The sequence below is a fragment of the Vulpes vulpes genome, chromosome 6, assembly GCF_048418805.1.
Source record: "Vulpes vulpes isolate BD-2025 chromosome 6, VulVul3, whole genome shotgun sequence".
In the NCBI taxonomy this organism is placed as follows: Eukaryota; Metazoa; Chordata; class Mammalia; order Carnivora; family Canidae; genus Vulpes; species Vulpes vulpes.
The window spans coordinates 107,059,902-107,074,864 of NC_132785.1; the positions used below are offsets into that span (position 1 = coordinate 107,059,902).

Genomic DNA, 14,963 nt, shown 5'->3' on the forward strand with positions numbered 1-14,963 from the left:
GGTAAGCAAAGGCCTGGAGGTCTTCGAGGGTGAGGATTGAACCGCACCAGCCTAGCGACCTCCCCACCTCCCACGTGGCCCAGGGCCAATGCTATTTTCCTGGGGGTAGGTGATTTTCAGTTTCACAAAAGCGATGGCAGGCAAGAAGTGCCTTTGTTGACAAAAAGGACAACTAGGAAAGGAAACTAAATTTACTACAGTTATCGAGCACCTACCTTGATCCCAACAAGTGCCCCGGGCACAGGTGATGGTGAGGCAAACTTCATCCTCTGCTTACAGCGGTGTCAGAGAGACTCAGATTCCCACAGGTGCATAGACACACCGGAAACCAGAGCAGATAGGGACAGAGACCTCGGAAGCAGGATGGGCACCAACTCTGCCTGCTATGGTGTGAGGACCTCTTCCAGAAGAGGTGACATTTGGCCAGGGCCTTGAGGGATGAGTAGGAGTTTGCAAGGTAGAGTGGGTTTCCAGGGTGCATTCTCGGCAGTAGGAAAAAGCTGGCTAGAAGGGTAGGAAACAGCAGTGTATGTGTGGAGAAACTCAGCTCTGGCTCAAGTGCAGGCTACCTTGGAGATACTGCAGGTTCAGTTCCAAACCACTGCGATAAAGTGAATGTCCTAATAAAGTGAGTCAAATAAATTTTGGTTTCCTAGTGTATATGAACCTTAGGTTTACATTATCAGATAGTCTATTAAGGGTGAGATAGCATGTCTAGAAAAACAATTTATTTTTATTTTTATTTTTTTTTAGAAAAACAATTTTTAAGAAGTAAACTGTATGGGACGCCTGCGTGGCTCAGTGGTTAAGCATCTGCCTTCTGCTCAGGGCGTGATCCTGGAGTCCCAGGATCGAGTCCCACATCGGGCTCCCCCCAGGGAGCCTGCTTCTCCCTCTGCCTGTGTCTCTGCCTCTCTCTGTGTGTGTGTCTCATGAATGAATAAATAAAACCTTAAAAATAAAGTAAACTGTATGCCCAAAGTGGGGCTTGAGCTCACAACCAACGAGATCAAGAGTCCCATGCTCTACCCACTGAGCCAGGCAGGTGCTGCTAAAAAACCAATTTTTCTAACTAAAAAATACTTTATTGCTGAAAAATGCTAGTCATCATCTGAGCTTTCAGGTCATCATAACCTGGGATCACCATAACAAACAGAAAATAATGAAACATTTTGAAATATTGCAAGAGTTACCAATACATGACACACAGACACCGAGTGGATAAGAGCAGTTTGGAAACATGGGTGTCCACCGACTTGCTCCAGGCAGGGTTGCCACAAACCTTCATTTTGTAAAAAAAAAATGCAATTTATTTGCAAAGAGGAATATAGCAAATCATCCCCCCCCCCCTCCAATTCTAACACAACCCCAAGGAGGCAGGATAAAGTGAGGTCTCCCTGTATAGAATTCAGGGGTGGAAGAGGAGCAGATGGCTGGACACAGGGGTGTGCTGTAGTACGATGGGCGTGGAGGGGGGATGATGCACAGATGGGTGGCTCGGCACAGAGCGAGAGGGACGGGGTGGTGGCTGGTGCCCGCCCCAGAGGGGAAACCAGGATGGGGGGCACGCCAAGCCCCGCACAGGCCCAAGGGGACGCGGCCCGGTCACCGCGCGGGCCGCTCCCCTGGGGCTGCGGATGGGAGTCCGCAGGGCTGGGTGGGGGGAGACGGGCGGGAGGAAGCAGCCCGCGGCAGGGAGACAAGTCCAACCTCCGCGGGCGGGCCGCGCCGCCAGGCCCACCTCCCATTCCCAGGGCGGGCACCGGCGGAGCCGCAGGCGGGCCCCGCGCGCCGGGACAGGTAGGCGAGCGCAGGCACAGGGGCCCCGCGGCCGGGGCTGTGCGGCGCCGGGGAGGGGGCAGCCCGAGAGACCCCGCTCCGCCCGGTCCGCCGGGTCACCGCTGCGCCCCGCGCCCCCCCGCCCCGCCCAGGCACGGGGCTCCCGAGGCCCAGCGCCCCTCCGGGGTGCCCCGGGGCGCGCACCTGCTGGGTGGCCTGGGAGCACCTGTCCGCGCTCGGGGGCGGCCGGAGGGCGGGCGGCGGGCGCCTCCTCGCGACCCTCGCGGGGAAGCCTCCAGAGTCGGGGGCAGCTGGGGGAGCCCCGCCGGGGGGGGGGGCAGGACCCAGGGCTGGCCCTGCAGTCGGACGCTGCTTTGTTTCTGCTGCTCTCCCAAGTGAACTGAAATAGGGCGTTTGGGACCTCGGGGCGGCAGCGCGGGGCTCGATCTAGGGTAACCGGAGCAGCGGGCGGAGCAGTGGGTGGCGGTGGCAGGCGAGGTCTTCTCTGCTGCCCCCCCCCCCCCCCCCGCGCCCACCTGCGCCCCAGGCGGCCGCCTGCAGAGAAGCGTCCCTGGTCGCTCAGCGGGTCCTCAGCCCCAGGACCGGGCTCGCAGAGCGACGCGGGCCTGCCCCTGCCGCACGCTGCTGTTGCGGGAGCTGTGGGCGCAGCGCCAGGTCGCTCGGGGTGGTGGCGAGTGGGGAGCAGAAGCAGCACCCCCCCCCCCCCGCGCCTGCTAGCCCCGGGAACCTCTGATGTGACTGTGAAAATAATGACTAAAGGAATCACTGTCTGTGCTAAATTAACGAAGCATGTAGGTCGCCAGATGTGCCAGGTTAAGTTTTGCTGAACCTGGCTTGTGCATGCAGTTCTGCCCTTGCAAAATGAAGTCACGTCATACTTCAAAAAGTTTAGGACATTGGGAGAATTACGGATTTTTAGATTTAAATGTGCAAGTCAATACTTGTTTAATGTTTCGTACTGAAGGAGCGTATTGCTTATGTCATTCTCCAGTACACTGACATGTACACACATGCACACATACTGTGCACAGACGCACACACTCCTCACATATGCACACCACACCGCACACAGAGTTTACACACACACCTACACACAGTACCTTGGACATGGGCACACACTGCACTCCTGCAGAGTCACACACAGCCTGCACACCCAGACAGCACACTGCGTATTCACACACACACACACACACACACACACACACACACCCTGCATACTCACACAGCACCACAGGCACACTGGTTACAGAACCTACCCGTGGAGCTTTTCTTGGGCAGAGAAATGCTGGCTCGGGTTTAAAGCAGGATACAACTGGCTTTTTTTAAAAGCATCTTTGGAGGGTTTCTTTTAAAAAATTATATTAAGTCTTTAAAACAACTGGTGTAATGGCTTTTTTTTTTTTTTTTTTTTTGGCTTTTTAAAAAAGAAATTCTCTTGCTAAATTAAAACCCGTGAGACTCATTGCTTTGATTCTGAACTTGTCTTCCAGCAACGGGTATTTTTTAATTGCCCCCCCACACACACACACACCTTTGAACTACTGAAAGAGGGTAGTCTTGAACTCGGGGAAGCCAGTAGTAGACAGGCCTTCGGCCCCCCACGTGAGTGCGACGGCCTGGGCGCACCTGAGCCACCCCCCCCAACCCCCGCCTGTCGTGCCTCCGCGGCTCCCGGGTCACCTGCAGGCCCGAGCCCGGCCCCGCGGCGCCCGCTCCAACCCCGGCGTCTCCCGCAGGCGGAGATGCGGCTGCTGCTGCTGCTCGCGACTCTGCTGCTGGCGCCCGCGCCCGGGGCCTCGGTGAGTGCGGCCCTGCCCGGGCCCCCGGGGCCCTAGCTGGGGAGCGGGAGAGGCTCGCCCCAACCCAGGCCTCTGCAGGGAGGGCGCCCTGGGGCTTGGGACGAGGGGGGAGCCGCCCCGCCGCAGCCTGGGGCCCCCTCTCCCCCCTCTCCCGGCGGGGCTGCCGCGTCCTGCGGCCAAGGCCTGCGCGGGGCAGCTGGTGGGGAACCCAGGGACCCTCAGCTCTTTCAAAACGGGGTGGAGCCTTGAAGAGGGTCAGTCCCAGGTGCCCAGAGAGGCCCTCCCCGCTGCAGGGCGCAGCGTGCAACTTCCCAGCGCCCTCCTCCTTCAGAAGGTGCTGGGTGCACCCTAATGCTACCCCCAATCCAGGGTGCTCTTCCAAAGTGGAAGGAAGGGGAAGGGGTGGTGCTGGCACCAGCCAAGGTGCACGGTTAGAGGCCCATCCTATCATCTGCCCTCGACTAAATTGAGCTGCCTCTCAGCTTACTGTGCTTACTGGTTCCCCTCCCCCTGGGGGCTTAGCTCTAGATGGAGCAGGGACAGCCGGTGGGACTTTCTGAGATGGTAAAGGATATTCCAAAAGTGTGCTGTCCGGTAAGGTAGACACTTGATCCTATGGCCACTGAGCACATGAAACGCGGCCAGTGCAACGGAAGGATGAAGTGTTTGATTTGATTTGATTTGAATTAACCTCAACAGCCACCTGTAGCTAACGGCTACCATATTACAGCGCAAACTTAGAGCGTGGATGCAGGAGCCAACTAGTGATCAGAGTAGCTGTTTTGTTACCGGGGCCCAAAGGACGGGGCTCCCCGGAAAACAAACCTGGATCCTGAGGTTATATAAGAAATCTTCTAGAAGGTGGGACCCACCTCTTTGGAGGGGAGGGTCCACAGAGGTGGGCTTTGTCCTGGATGCTGCTCCCGTCAAGCTTCTCCTGGCACTGACAGGGTAGAGAGCACAGAAGCAGCCAGGTCCCATCCTGCCCCTGGAGAGCTCTTCGCAGGGGGAGCCCCACAGCTCTGCCCACCCCTCTGCGAGGCAGGCGGTCCTTGGGGAAGGGAAGGGAAATGCCACCACTGTGGAGTGTTAGTCAAGGATGAGAAGGGCCTCCTGGCAGGGGCAGGCAGAGGTGGACACCAGTGGTGACTAGTGGGCGCTCCTCCAAAGCCACATTGACCCATCACTGGCCACAGTCAGAGGGGTAGGTGGGCCAGAGCCCTCCTTTCACGTCCTCTCCATCACTTCCCACAGTCACCTCTGCCACCACCACCCCCCGTCCTTGAGGTCCTTGGCACAGGCTTTCCCTGACAAAGGCCACCACTCAGGTGGAGGGGCTGCCAGCGTCAGGACCCCAGGATGAAACCCAGAGCCACCCTCTAACTGCTGCATGGCCATAAACGAATCAGACCTTAGAGTCCCTTTAACTGTGCAGGTGAAATGAGTCAAGGTGTACACAACACCCTGGGTCCCGGTAGGTGCTTTCTGCCTTAGAAACACCTGAATAACCTTTCCTGCCTCTCCCTACGCACCGCCTGTTGGCTCAGTTGGGGCAGTGAGCTCTCCTGTGCCCTCCACTGTGCCCACACAGCTCAACTGCCTCTCGTTTGGGGCTCTAGGGGGGGTATCCCCAAGTGCTTCTCAGCCCTTCTCAGTGCTGACAGGGGTTTGGGAGAAGAAGAGTGGAGATGCGGCCTGGCCAGCATGCCCAGTCGCCACCTGCCAACCCCCGACTGGTCAGGGGTGGCTTCCTCTGCCTTGGTTCCCACGCTCTCACACCCACCCCTGCACAGGGCAGTTCTGGGAACAGCACAGCAGGAAAGAGGGTCTCTGAGGTACCTTGTGGGGGGGGGCAGGGGCGAGTCACAGGGGGAGCGGCTGGGTGCTAAGAGCCGCTGGAGCAGGTGAGGACAAGCCAGCAGAGGGCAGACAGGACAGGCTCATTCTGGCTGCACACCAGGGGCTCGTGGTTGGAGTAATTAGGGGGAAACAAGACGTGCCTGTGCTTCCTGGGGCGGCAGCCAAATGTACTTTCTTTTCTGGGAGAGACCGTGTGGAGGGGGGCATGGCCCTGGGATCTGGGGGGGCTGCGTCCCTCCCTCCTGTGGAGAGTGGCGATCTGCCTCTTGTGAAGCAAGGGCGGGTTGGTAAAGGCTCGCAGCTCCTTCGGGGGTGGGGGGGAAAGCTGGCTCGTTCTGTGAGTGTTTGGGGCGCCTGGGAGAGAGACTCACAGGCTCCCAAGGTGAGGCAGGGGACTGTCTCTCGGCAGGGGCCCTCCGGTGAGCCCGAGGGGACTGAGTGCAGACTCACACTTCTGAGCGTGTCTTTTCCTCCAGGCTCCCAAGGTGAGGCGGCAAAGTGACACCTGGGGCCCCTGGGGTACCTGGAGCCCCTGCAGCCGGACCTGCGGAGGGGGCATCAGCTTCCGGGAGCGCCCCTGCTACTCCCGGAGGTAGGAGGGCTGGACGGGTGGCTTGTTAGGAGGGGACAGGGGGCAGGCTGCCCGGGAGTCAGCTGGTCCTGGTGTCACCCGCGTGGACCTGGCCGGCCCCCACCAAACAATAGGTTTTGTTGCGGGAGTAGGTTGGATGGAGAATTTGAAATCACGTCGGTTCCCACTACACTGATTCCAACAATCAGCCTGATTTCAGGGGGTTAGAGCCGTGTGTGCTCCACCCTCTCCTGAATCTCTAGTTCTGAACGCTGTGTCTGGCATGTGGCAGGTGCCCTAAATTCTTGGTGAATGAACCATCTTCAATTCTTTTTTTTTTTTTTAAGATTTTATTTATTTATTCATGAGAGACACAGGCAGAGGGAGAAGCAGGCTCCATGCAGGGAGCCCAACGCGGGTCGTGGGACTCCATCCCGGGTCTCCAGGATCACGCCCTGGGACGAAGGCGGCGCTAAACCGCTGAGCCACCGGGGCTGCCCAACAAGCTTCAATTCTTAACCTGTGCTGTTTCTCTCCCTTTGGCCTCTTTGTTGTGTATAGACGCCTCCCACTTTAAGTGAAGTATCAAGCACCTAAGAGGTGCTGTGTACTCTGATAGGTGCCAGAGGGGTGTGGGGCACAACACAAGGTGGGGGGACCCTTTGCCTGTGAGTGGGTATAACTCCCTATCCCTGAACACCTCGTGTGCGGAGGAAGAGACAGGAGCTATTACTCCAGGCCCATATACTCCGTAAATGCACAATGACCTTACCAGGTGGGTAGATACTACATCTTATTTTATCTCCAAAGGCAGAATTTGGGTTTTCTCTGGAAATGTGCTGTAAGAGCAGGGTAGCCCCGAGTTAGAGGAACTCCGGGATAGACTTCCGAGTCTAGCATAAAGTCTAAACACGGGGCTCACTGTAGCTCCCCGAGGGGCCGCGTGTGCGGGCGCCCCTCGTCTGCCTGGCGTGGCCTGCGGGAAAGCCCGGGAGGAGGGGAGGAGGCGGGGGTGTTGGTCCGCTGGCCTCGGGGCTCCTCCGTGCTCTCATCCTCAGGAGAGATGGGGGCTCCAACTGCGTGGGCCCCACCCGGAGCCACCGCTCTTGCCACACCGAGGTAAAGCCCACAGGAGTGGGGACGCCAGCTTCTGGGACCCCATCTGGCTGACCTCCCAGTCCCCAGGGCGCCCTCTCACTGTGCATGGCCTGTGCTGCGGGAAGCCCTTTCCTCGCCTCCCACCCACAGTGACAGCTTCCCCCCAAACAGCCCCGCGCCCCTGCAGGGGGGCATTCGGGAGCCCTAGGGGCCCACGGCCCTGTCCTGAGCCACTGGGGTGAGGGGGGAGCGGTTGTTGGGGACGGGACAGACCTCCCCAGGCGCAGTGGGGAGGGCGGACCCCCACGGAGGCCCTGTCTGTCCCTCTCTCCCCCACCGACCCCCCGCAGAGCTGCCCCGACGGTGCCAGGGACTTCCGGGCGGAGCAGTGCTCCCAGCTGGACAGCCAGGACTTCCAGGGAAGGCGGTACAAGTGGCTGCCCTACTACGGAGGTAGGTGGAGGTCCCCAGCGCCCGCACTCCAGCCGCTGCACCTGCGTGGTCCTGGGCTGAGCCACCGCCCCCCGCCCCCCCATGTTCGGGATCTCTGCTGTGCATTGATTTTCCATTACACAGTGCTTACCACAGTGTTACAGATGCTCTGTCAATACATTTTAAAAACTCACAGGACTCCCAGCCGGTGCTCATCACAACACAGCGGGGAGAGGGGGGGAGTCATTTTGAGGTCTCTCCATCCTTTATTTCCCTCTACACATTTTCAAACACAGCTACTAGGCCATGTCCGTGCCATTTGGAGCCTGCTTTGTTTGGCCTGCTCTGGGAGCATTCCTCATGGTGCACAGAGGTCCTCAGGATGCGCAGAGGCCACGGGGTGGGAGGGTGCTGGTCAGGTGCGGTCCAAGTTTGGGCCAACTGCAGGTCGGGGCTGCAAGGGGCTTAGTATAGTGAGAGCCCATTTACTCAGGATCTCTGGGGCCCAAGGGCTTGCTCTGAGTAGCTTTGAGGAGGGTGATTCATTTTTAGAGCAATATAGTTTAAGAAAAAAACATGGGTATAAAATTAGAACATTTTAGATGAGTCAGAAGATCCCTTAGGGTAATTCTTCTGAGTATTAGTGGTCGCTGCTCATTGCAAATGACTCCTGGAGGGTATGGCACTCTGGATTCCAAATCACTGAACATTTATATCCTGTGTGTGTTACTGGATGGGGAAGAGGGTCTTGGCTAGAAGCGTGGCCCCAAGGGAGCCTGTTGGCATTCATTGTTCCTCCTGGATAATTTAAATATATCCATAGATTTTTAAAAAAGATTATTTGAGAGTGCGTAAGCTCACAAGCAGGGGCAGGGGGAGAGGGAGAGAGAGAATCCCAAGCAGACTCCATGCCCAGCGTGGAGCAAAACAGAGCTTGATCCCCAAACCCGAGATCACAACCTGAAGTGAAATCAAGAGTCAGATGCTCAACGGCCACCCAGGTGCCCTAAATATATCCAAAAAGAAAAACCAGGACACACAGGAAAGGGTCACGGAGGGCTGCCTTCTCTGTGGTAGAAGTGATTGCCTTCCTATTAGCACTTTTGGTCACTTAAACAATGTGTATATAGTATTTAGATGGCTATAAAAATTGAAACCTCTAAATGACCTTGACCCCACACCTTTCATAGGATTTGGTCCAGCATTGCATTCTAGCCCTTTCCACATTATTTTCTCTATATATATATGCTTACATGTTTGTAATTATTATGTAGTACCATTCTGCATTGCGTGGCCTCCCACGTTATTGTGTAGTCTCCGTACTTTACGGCATAGTCAATGTGCGTAATTTTCTGTTAATAACTGACGTAGAGGAGCTTATTGTTAACACATAGACTTATTATAAGGCTGAGCTAGACCTCTCCAAGCAGCTAGCTTTTTCCTTATTTTGGGATTTTTCTTCCACTGATCCCCGGAGAGGCATCATTTTTGTGAACTTTGCTTCCTTCAGGGCTGGGTTGGGATTCTGAGCCCCTTGGGGGAGCCAATGCAAGGATGCTTTCTCCACCATTTGTGTGCTTCTGGGCCCTGCCTCACTGTTCCCAGGATGGGACCTGCAGCTTGCTTGGGATCTCAGCATTCTCCTTTGTCTGCCTCAGCCCCGAACAGGTGTGAACTGAACTGCATTCCCAAGGGGGAGAACTTCTACTACAAGCACAGGGAGGCTGTCGTGGACGGGACACCCTGTGAGCCTGGCAAACGGGACGTCTGTGTGGATGGCAGCTGCCGGGTGAGTTGTGGCCCTGTATCCACTGCCCACCTGGGGGGCTGGCCTGGGGATGTCTCCCTGCCCTGCACCAGCAAGGCCAGTGGCTTTCATGAGGTTGATGTCCTCTGACGACCAGCTTTTAGGTGTCTTTGCATTACAGATGCCATGTGACCTTCTTACCTTTGCTCTTTGAAAACTGGCACCACAATAGGAGCAACCCTCTGGGTGGCAAGTTACAGAAACCGAACTAAAACTGACAAGGGGGTGGGGAGGAAAATGCCATGGAGGGATGGGCTGGCTGGCTGCAGGTGCTGGAAATGTTTCCTTGCCTCTTGGCTTTATTCTCCTCTGGATCAGCACTGGGGTCCTGTGAGGTGTGCAGATGGCCACCAGCAGGTCCAAGCTCTGGCTGGCAAGGACAGCCTCTTCCCAGGAGTTCCAGTGACCTGTGATTGCCTTTGATTAGTCTTGGCTGAGGGCTTCCCATAGCCCACACTCTCTTTGAGCAAGGTGTAGAACCCACTGATTTGCCCACACCCACTGTTGGGGTGCTCTATCCAAACTGGGAGAGAGGTGGCTCCCAAAGAAAAATGAGGCATCATTTCCAGAAAAGGGGAGATGGGTGCTAAGCTGGCAGAAAATGTAGATTGTCAGCCACAGGCCAGATCCAGTGTTCACTCAGCTTCGATGGCTGGCGAATAGTGACTGCCCCTCCCTGACCTGACCATCGACCAGGGTTCGAATCCCGGTGTGTCTGTGACTCCCTCTGGTATCTTTCATCTCCTCCTTGTTCCTGCCTGGTAGGTCGTGGGCTGTGACCACAACCTAGACTCATCAAAGGAGGAGGACAAGTGTCTGCAGTGTGGGGGTGACGGTACCACCTGCTACCCTGTCACAGGCACCTTTGATTCCAATGACCTCAGCAGAGGTGAGGGTCCTCTGGGGATCTGCAGGCAGTTGAGACGAGGGTCTGTTGCCTGTCCCTTCCTTGCCTGTCTTCCGTTCCAGCTGAGTCAGCCTCGACACACTGAGGGGGATCTGATGGGGCACTCAGGTCATGCTCAGGGTGGAGGCTGGAGCCTTTCACGTGTGCCTGTAGGCTCAGGCTAGTAAGGACCTCTGCTCACTCACCCAGCGTAATCTCACGCTGCTGCTGGCTGGATGCCCCTCTTCAACCCTTCCCTCTGTCCCCAGCTGTCCCCTACCAGGTACCCCAGCCCGCCCCCCCTTCCCACCTTTGTAAAGCTGCTTCCCCCATCTGGAGGGCTCTTCCCTGGAGCAGCTCGGCCTGCCCATGTCCTGCTTGCAGGTCCCTGAGCCCATCTGGGCTGCCAGGGACCTGGGTGGTCCTAGAGTCTCTTTGCCCCCCACCCCCAACCCCACCCCAGGCTACAACCAGATCCTCATCATTCCCATGGGGGCCACCAGCATCCACGTGGAGGAGGTGGCCGCCAGCAGGAATTTCCTAGGTGAGTGCAGTCGGTCGGGGCCACTCTGGGCTGTGGCAGGGCTGCGGGCTCCCCTCGCGCCCAGCTGACCGTGCGGCTCACCCCTGCGCAGCGGTGAAGAACGTCCTGGGTGATTACTACCTCAACGGGCACTGGACCATCGGGGGCGCCTGGGCCCTGCCCGCGGCCAGCACCGTCCTGCGCTATGAGCGCGGGGCCGAGGGGGACCTGGCGCCAGAGCGGCTCCTGGCTCGCGGCCCCACCTCCGAGCCCCTGGTCGTCGAGGTGAGGGGCTGGCGGGCAGTGGGGGCGCCGGCGGCCCCCCGAGGCCGAGGAGGGGCACCCTGGGAGGGCAGGCCTCAGCGAGGACCCCCGGCCCACAGCTCCTCAGCCAGGAGGCCAACCCCGGCGTGCGCTTCGAGTACCACCTGCCCCTGGGCAGCCCCCGGCCCGGCTTCCGCTGGAGCCACGGCTCGTGGAGTGACTGCAGCGCTGAGTGCGGCGGAGGTGAGGGCAGCCCGGGCACGTGAGACCCAGGGCGGGGGACTCCGGGAAGGGCCCCCCGACACCCTCCCAAGCTAAGGGCACCAGAGGAGGCTTCCCCAAGGTGGCGGCCTCTCTGAGGATACCGTACTCTGCCGTCCGCGGAGGCCCGGCCCTAAGCAGATGACCGGGTGTCAGAGCAGGGCTCCATCATCGCAGGTAGCACCTCTCCAGCCTGTCTCCTCATCTGTGAATTGGGGGTGATGATGACACCTATCCTGGGGGGGGGGGGTCATTTGAGGCTGATTTAACCACGACGACACTTGGGGGGTGTGCAGAGTGGTGCCCAGCCCAGAGAATGCATTTGGTGAATGCTGACTGACCACCTGCCCTCGGCGGCTGGGCCTCTGCAGGTCACCAGTCCCGCGCAGTGTTCTGCACCACTGACGACGAGGTCTACCCTGACCACATGTGCCAGCCCCAGCTGCGGCCGGCTGACCGCCGCCCCTGCAACACTCACCCGTGCCCGCAGACCAAGCGGTGAGGCCCTTGCCAGCCCCCTCCACGCATGGTGGGACCCAAGCCCTCGGATGGGAAGGCAGTTGGGGCTCTAGGCCCTTTAGGTGTTGAGCAAACAGTTGGGTGTCCAGGGCTCCCTACAGATGTGGCTGGAGTGAGGAGGAGGCAACTGTGACTGGGGGAAGCAGTGGGAGAGGACATGAGCATGAGATCCAGGGCTGTCCTGTCCACCTGTGTGTGCCCGAGCAGTGCCCAGAATGTCCAGGCTGGTGGCGGGAGAGTGGAGGAAGCTACTGGAGGCCCTCTCCAAGCCAGCAGGGGACTTGGCTCAACAGATGCCAAGAAATGGGCCAGGGATTGGGTCAGAGGGCCTGTGGGCATCAGCAATGCCTTTGTTCATGCACGAAGGACCTCTTACCTGCACCGGCCCAGAGTGTGGCATCTTGCTGGGGCCCAGCGTGCATGCAGGAACAGGTAATCTGCAGGCTCCCTGCAGGGCTGGAGCAACCCTTCTGCCCTCATGGCCCTGGTGGCTTCTGGCCTTGCAGGATGGTGGTGGGCTTGGCTTTTGCACGGTGCAGTTGGGACTGGCCTTTCCTCCTGTCTTTGTGCATCAGGGCTGGGCAGGGCCACACCACACGTGGGGAGCATGGTCCCTCTGGGAGATAACCCCAACTAAGGTCAGACACACAGGCAGTGGTGTCTGGCTGGGGATGCCAGGGCCGCTGATGAGAAGGAGAACACAGGTGAGGACAGAAAAGCTAAGAGGGGCACAGCCAGGCTCTGTATCGTAGGGACCAGTGCTTGGTGGTGAGAGATGGCAAGCAGAGCATGGGGCCTGGCCTTCTGTGCAGGGCTTTCTGCCCCCCACTTGTACAGGCCCAGATGTTAGATGGGCCAGGCTGGGGGGATCCCCAGTCCACTCCTGTGTGTGACAGCTGGTGCTCCCTTGGGCCTGGACTCCGGCCCCTGCTGCTGGGCCAGCCTTACTGGATTCCTGCTTCCTGCCAGCTGGAAGACAGGGCCCTGGTTGCCCTGCTCGGCCTCCTGTGGTGGTGGCTCCCAGTCCCGCTCTGTCTACTGCATCTCATCTGATGGGGCCGGCGTCCAGGAGGCCACGGAGGAGGCAGAGTGTGCAGGCCTGCCGGGAAAGCCCCCCACCACGCGGGCCTGCAACCTGCAGCGCTGTGCAGCCTGGAGTGCAGAGCCCTGGGGAGAGGTGAGGCCTCTGTCTGATGGGGCTGGGGCAGGGTGGGGAGGGAGTCAGGGCCTGGGTCTTGGGCCTGGGGCCACAGCAGAGCCAGGCTGGGAGGCTTGGTCTCCACTGGGGAAGTAGATCCTGTGACCTGCTAGGGCATCTCAGAAGCTGTTGCCAAGGCTGGGACTAGGAGCAGGTATTTGGACCCTTCCTCCTCCAGGATCCCAGGCGGGGTAGGAAAGGCTTTGTCTCTGTGTGGAGAAGCAGCCAGGCACGTTGTTTGGGGGTGAGGGAGGAGCTGGCACCGTCTAGGGCTGCTGGTCACTGCTTCCAGCCCCTGTATATAGTCTCAACAGGGGAATGTGGGAATGTACCTAAGCTTGGTGTCAGCAGGCATGGTGTAGGCTACGGGACCTCAGAAGAGTGGCTCAGCCTCTTTGAGCTTGGGCGCTGGGCATGGGTGGTAGGGTGCTGTCCACCCTCCATGCCAGGCGGGGGGCTCCAGCTCTGTGATCTGGCATGGCTCCCCCGGGTGGGCACAAGCTTCCGCTGACAGCCTGACCCTTACAGTGCTCTGTCAGCTGCGGTGCAGGGGTCCGGAGGCGGAGCATCACTTGCCGGAGTGATGAGGGGGCTCTGCTCCCTGCCACGGCATGCTCCTCGGAGCACCGCCCCACTACCACTGAGCCCTGTGTGCATGAAGACTGTCCCCCCATCAGGCACCAGGCCTGGCACGTGGGCGCCTGGGGTCTGGTGAGTGCTTGCCCACTTCGCCCCTTGTCCCTGCTGCCCCATCCTGGTCCCTGGGGTCTCTGGCAGGTGGCTGTACCTGTGACCATCTTGGGGCCTGACATGCGTTACCTGGCACCTTCCCCCTCCCTCTCTCCCTTGCGGGCTCCCCCAGTCTCCGGGGTGCTCTTGGTGGTGAGCTTGTCCTCTCTTCCCACGCCCACCCGTGGGCCCCAGTGTTCCAAGAGCTGTGGCTCGGGTACTCGGAGGCGCCAGGTCACCTGTGCCATCGGGCCGCCTGGCCACTGCGGGAGCCTGAAGCCGTGGAAGCCTGGGGAGGTGGAGCCCTGTAACACCCAGCCCTGCCATCTGCCCCCAGGTAAGGGTGGGGGTGGGGATGCGAGGGCTCTAGTGGGCCTGGCCCCACCTCTGCCCCCTCCACTAGCCTAGTCAGCACTTCCTGTGCTGTGTCTGCCACCTGCAATGCTCTGCTCCTGCCTCTGTGTCTGCTGGAGCCTTTGACGTCCGCCCAGTGTGGGTCTGTGCAGCCTCTGAGCCAGTCCTGTCTCCCCCTCAGCAGCAGCACCCTACTCCCACCCCCAAAGTCCACACAACTACCGTCACTCTTGGGTTAGTTGCCTTGTGCTGCTGCGATGCTATATGGTTAGTTAGGCCTACTAGCGCTGAGCTCCTGGAAGCTGGGTTCCTGGCATCCTTTTTAAAATTTTTAAAAAGATTTTATTTATTCATTCATGAGAGACACACAGAGAGAGGCAGAGACATAGGCAGAGGGAGAAGCAGGATCCCTGCGGGGAGCCTGATGTGGGACTGGATCCCAAGACCCTGGGACTATGACCTGAGCTGAAGACAATCAACCACTGAGCCTTCTGGGACCAGCCAACTGGGACCCAGGCATCCCAGTCCCTGACATCCTTAACTGCTATTTGTGCCCCCCACAGAACTTAGCAGGAGCTGGATAGTCAGTAAATGTTTATTGAATGAGTGAGTGCAGACGAAGGGGTGTGGTCCAGGAAAGCTTGTCCTCACACACTGCTCCTGCCCTGGTCTTCCCCTTCTGCTCATCCCCATCCCCACTGGAAAAGAAGACGTCCCAGGCATGAAGAGCTGAGGAGGAAGGGCCCAGGGGCCAGTACTTGCTTGGTGTGAGGATGTGATATTGAGGAAGAATGCGGGTTGGGGCTCAGCTCAGGGGTGAGTGGGGGTGGTGGCCTTCTGATACTGCAGGGAGGTGTGTTTG

At 58.9% G+C, this 14,963-nt stretch overlaps 1 protein-coding gene across 6 annotated transcripts in view; it reads left to right on the plus strand.

Annotated features, from left to right (window-relative positions):
- Positions 1–1,660: 1,660 nt before the first annotated feature.
- Positions 1,661–14,963, plus strand: part of PAPLN (papilin, proteoglycan like sulfated glycoprotein) — a 34,126-nt gene continuing 20,823 nt past the window's right edge. For 3 of the 6 annotated variants that reach the window (XR_012002231.1, XM_072761941.1, XM_072761944.1), the window contains exons 1-15: positions 1,661–1,800; positions 3,537–3,599; positions 5,936–6,051; positions 7,089–7,149; positions 7,479–7,581; positions 9,219–9,349; positions 10,133–10,256; positions 10,717–10,797; positions 10,889–11,061; positions 11,160–11,283; positions 11,673–11,799; positions 12,187–12,252; positions 12,790–12,997; positions 13,547–13,729; positions 13,943–14,084. Coding sequence is in view for 5 of the 6 variants with exons in the window: in XM_072761941.1 (XP_072618042.1) it covers positions 3,543–3,599; positions 5,936–6,051; positions 7,089–7,149; positions 7,479–7,581; positions 9,219–9,349; positions 10,133–10,256; positions 10,717–10,797; positions 10,889–11,061; positions 11,160–11,283; positions 11,673–11,799; positions 12,187–12,252; positions 12,790–12,997; positions 13,547–13,729; positions 13,943–14,084 (1,696 nt within the window). In the remaining variant the exon portion in view is untranslated. The remainder of the gene's footprint in view (positions 1,801–3,536; positions 3,600–5,935; positions 6,052–7,088; positions 7,150–7,478; positions 7,582–9,218; positions 9,350–10,132; positions 10,257–10,716; positions 10,798–10,888; positions 11,062–11,159; positions 11,284–11,672; positions 11,800–12,186; positions 12,253–12,789; positions 12,998–13,546; positions 13,730–13,942; positions 14,085–14,963) is intronic. The other 3 variants (XM_072761942.1, XM_072761943.1, XM_072761945.1) reach the window with 1 other exon arrangement.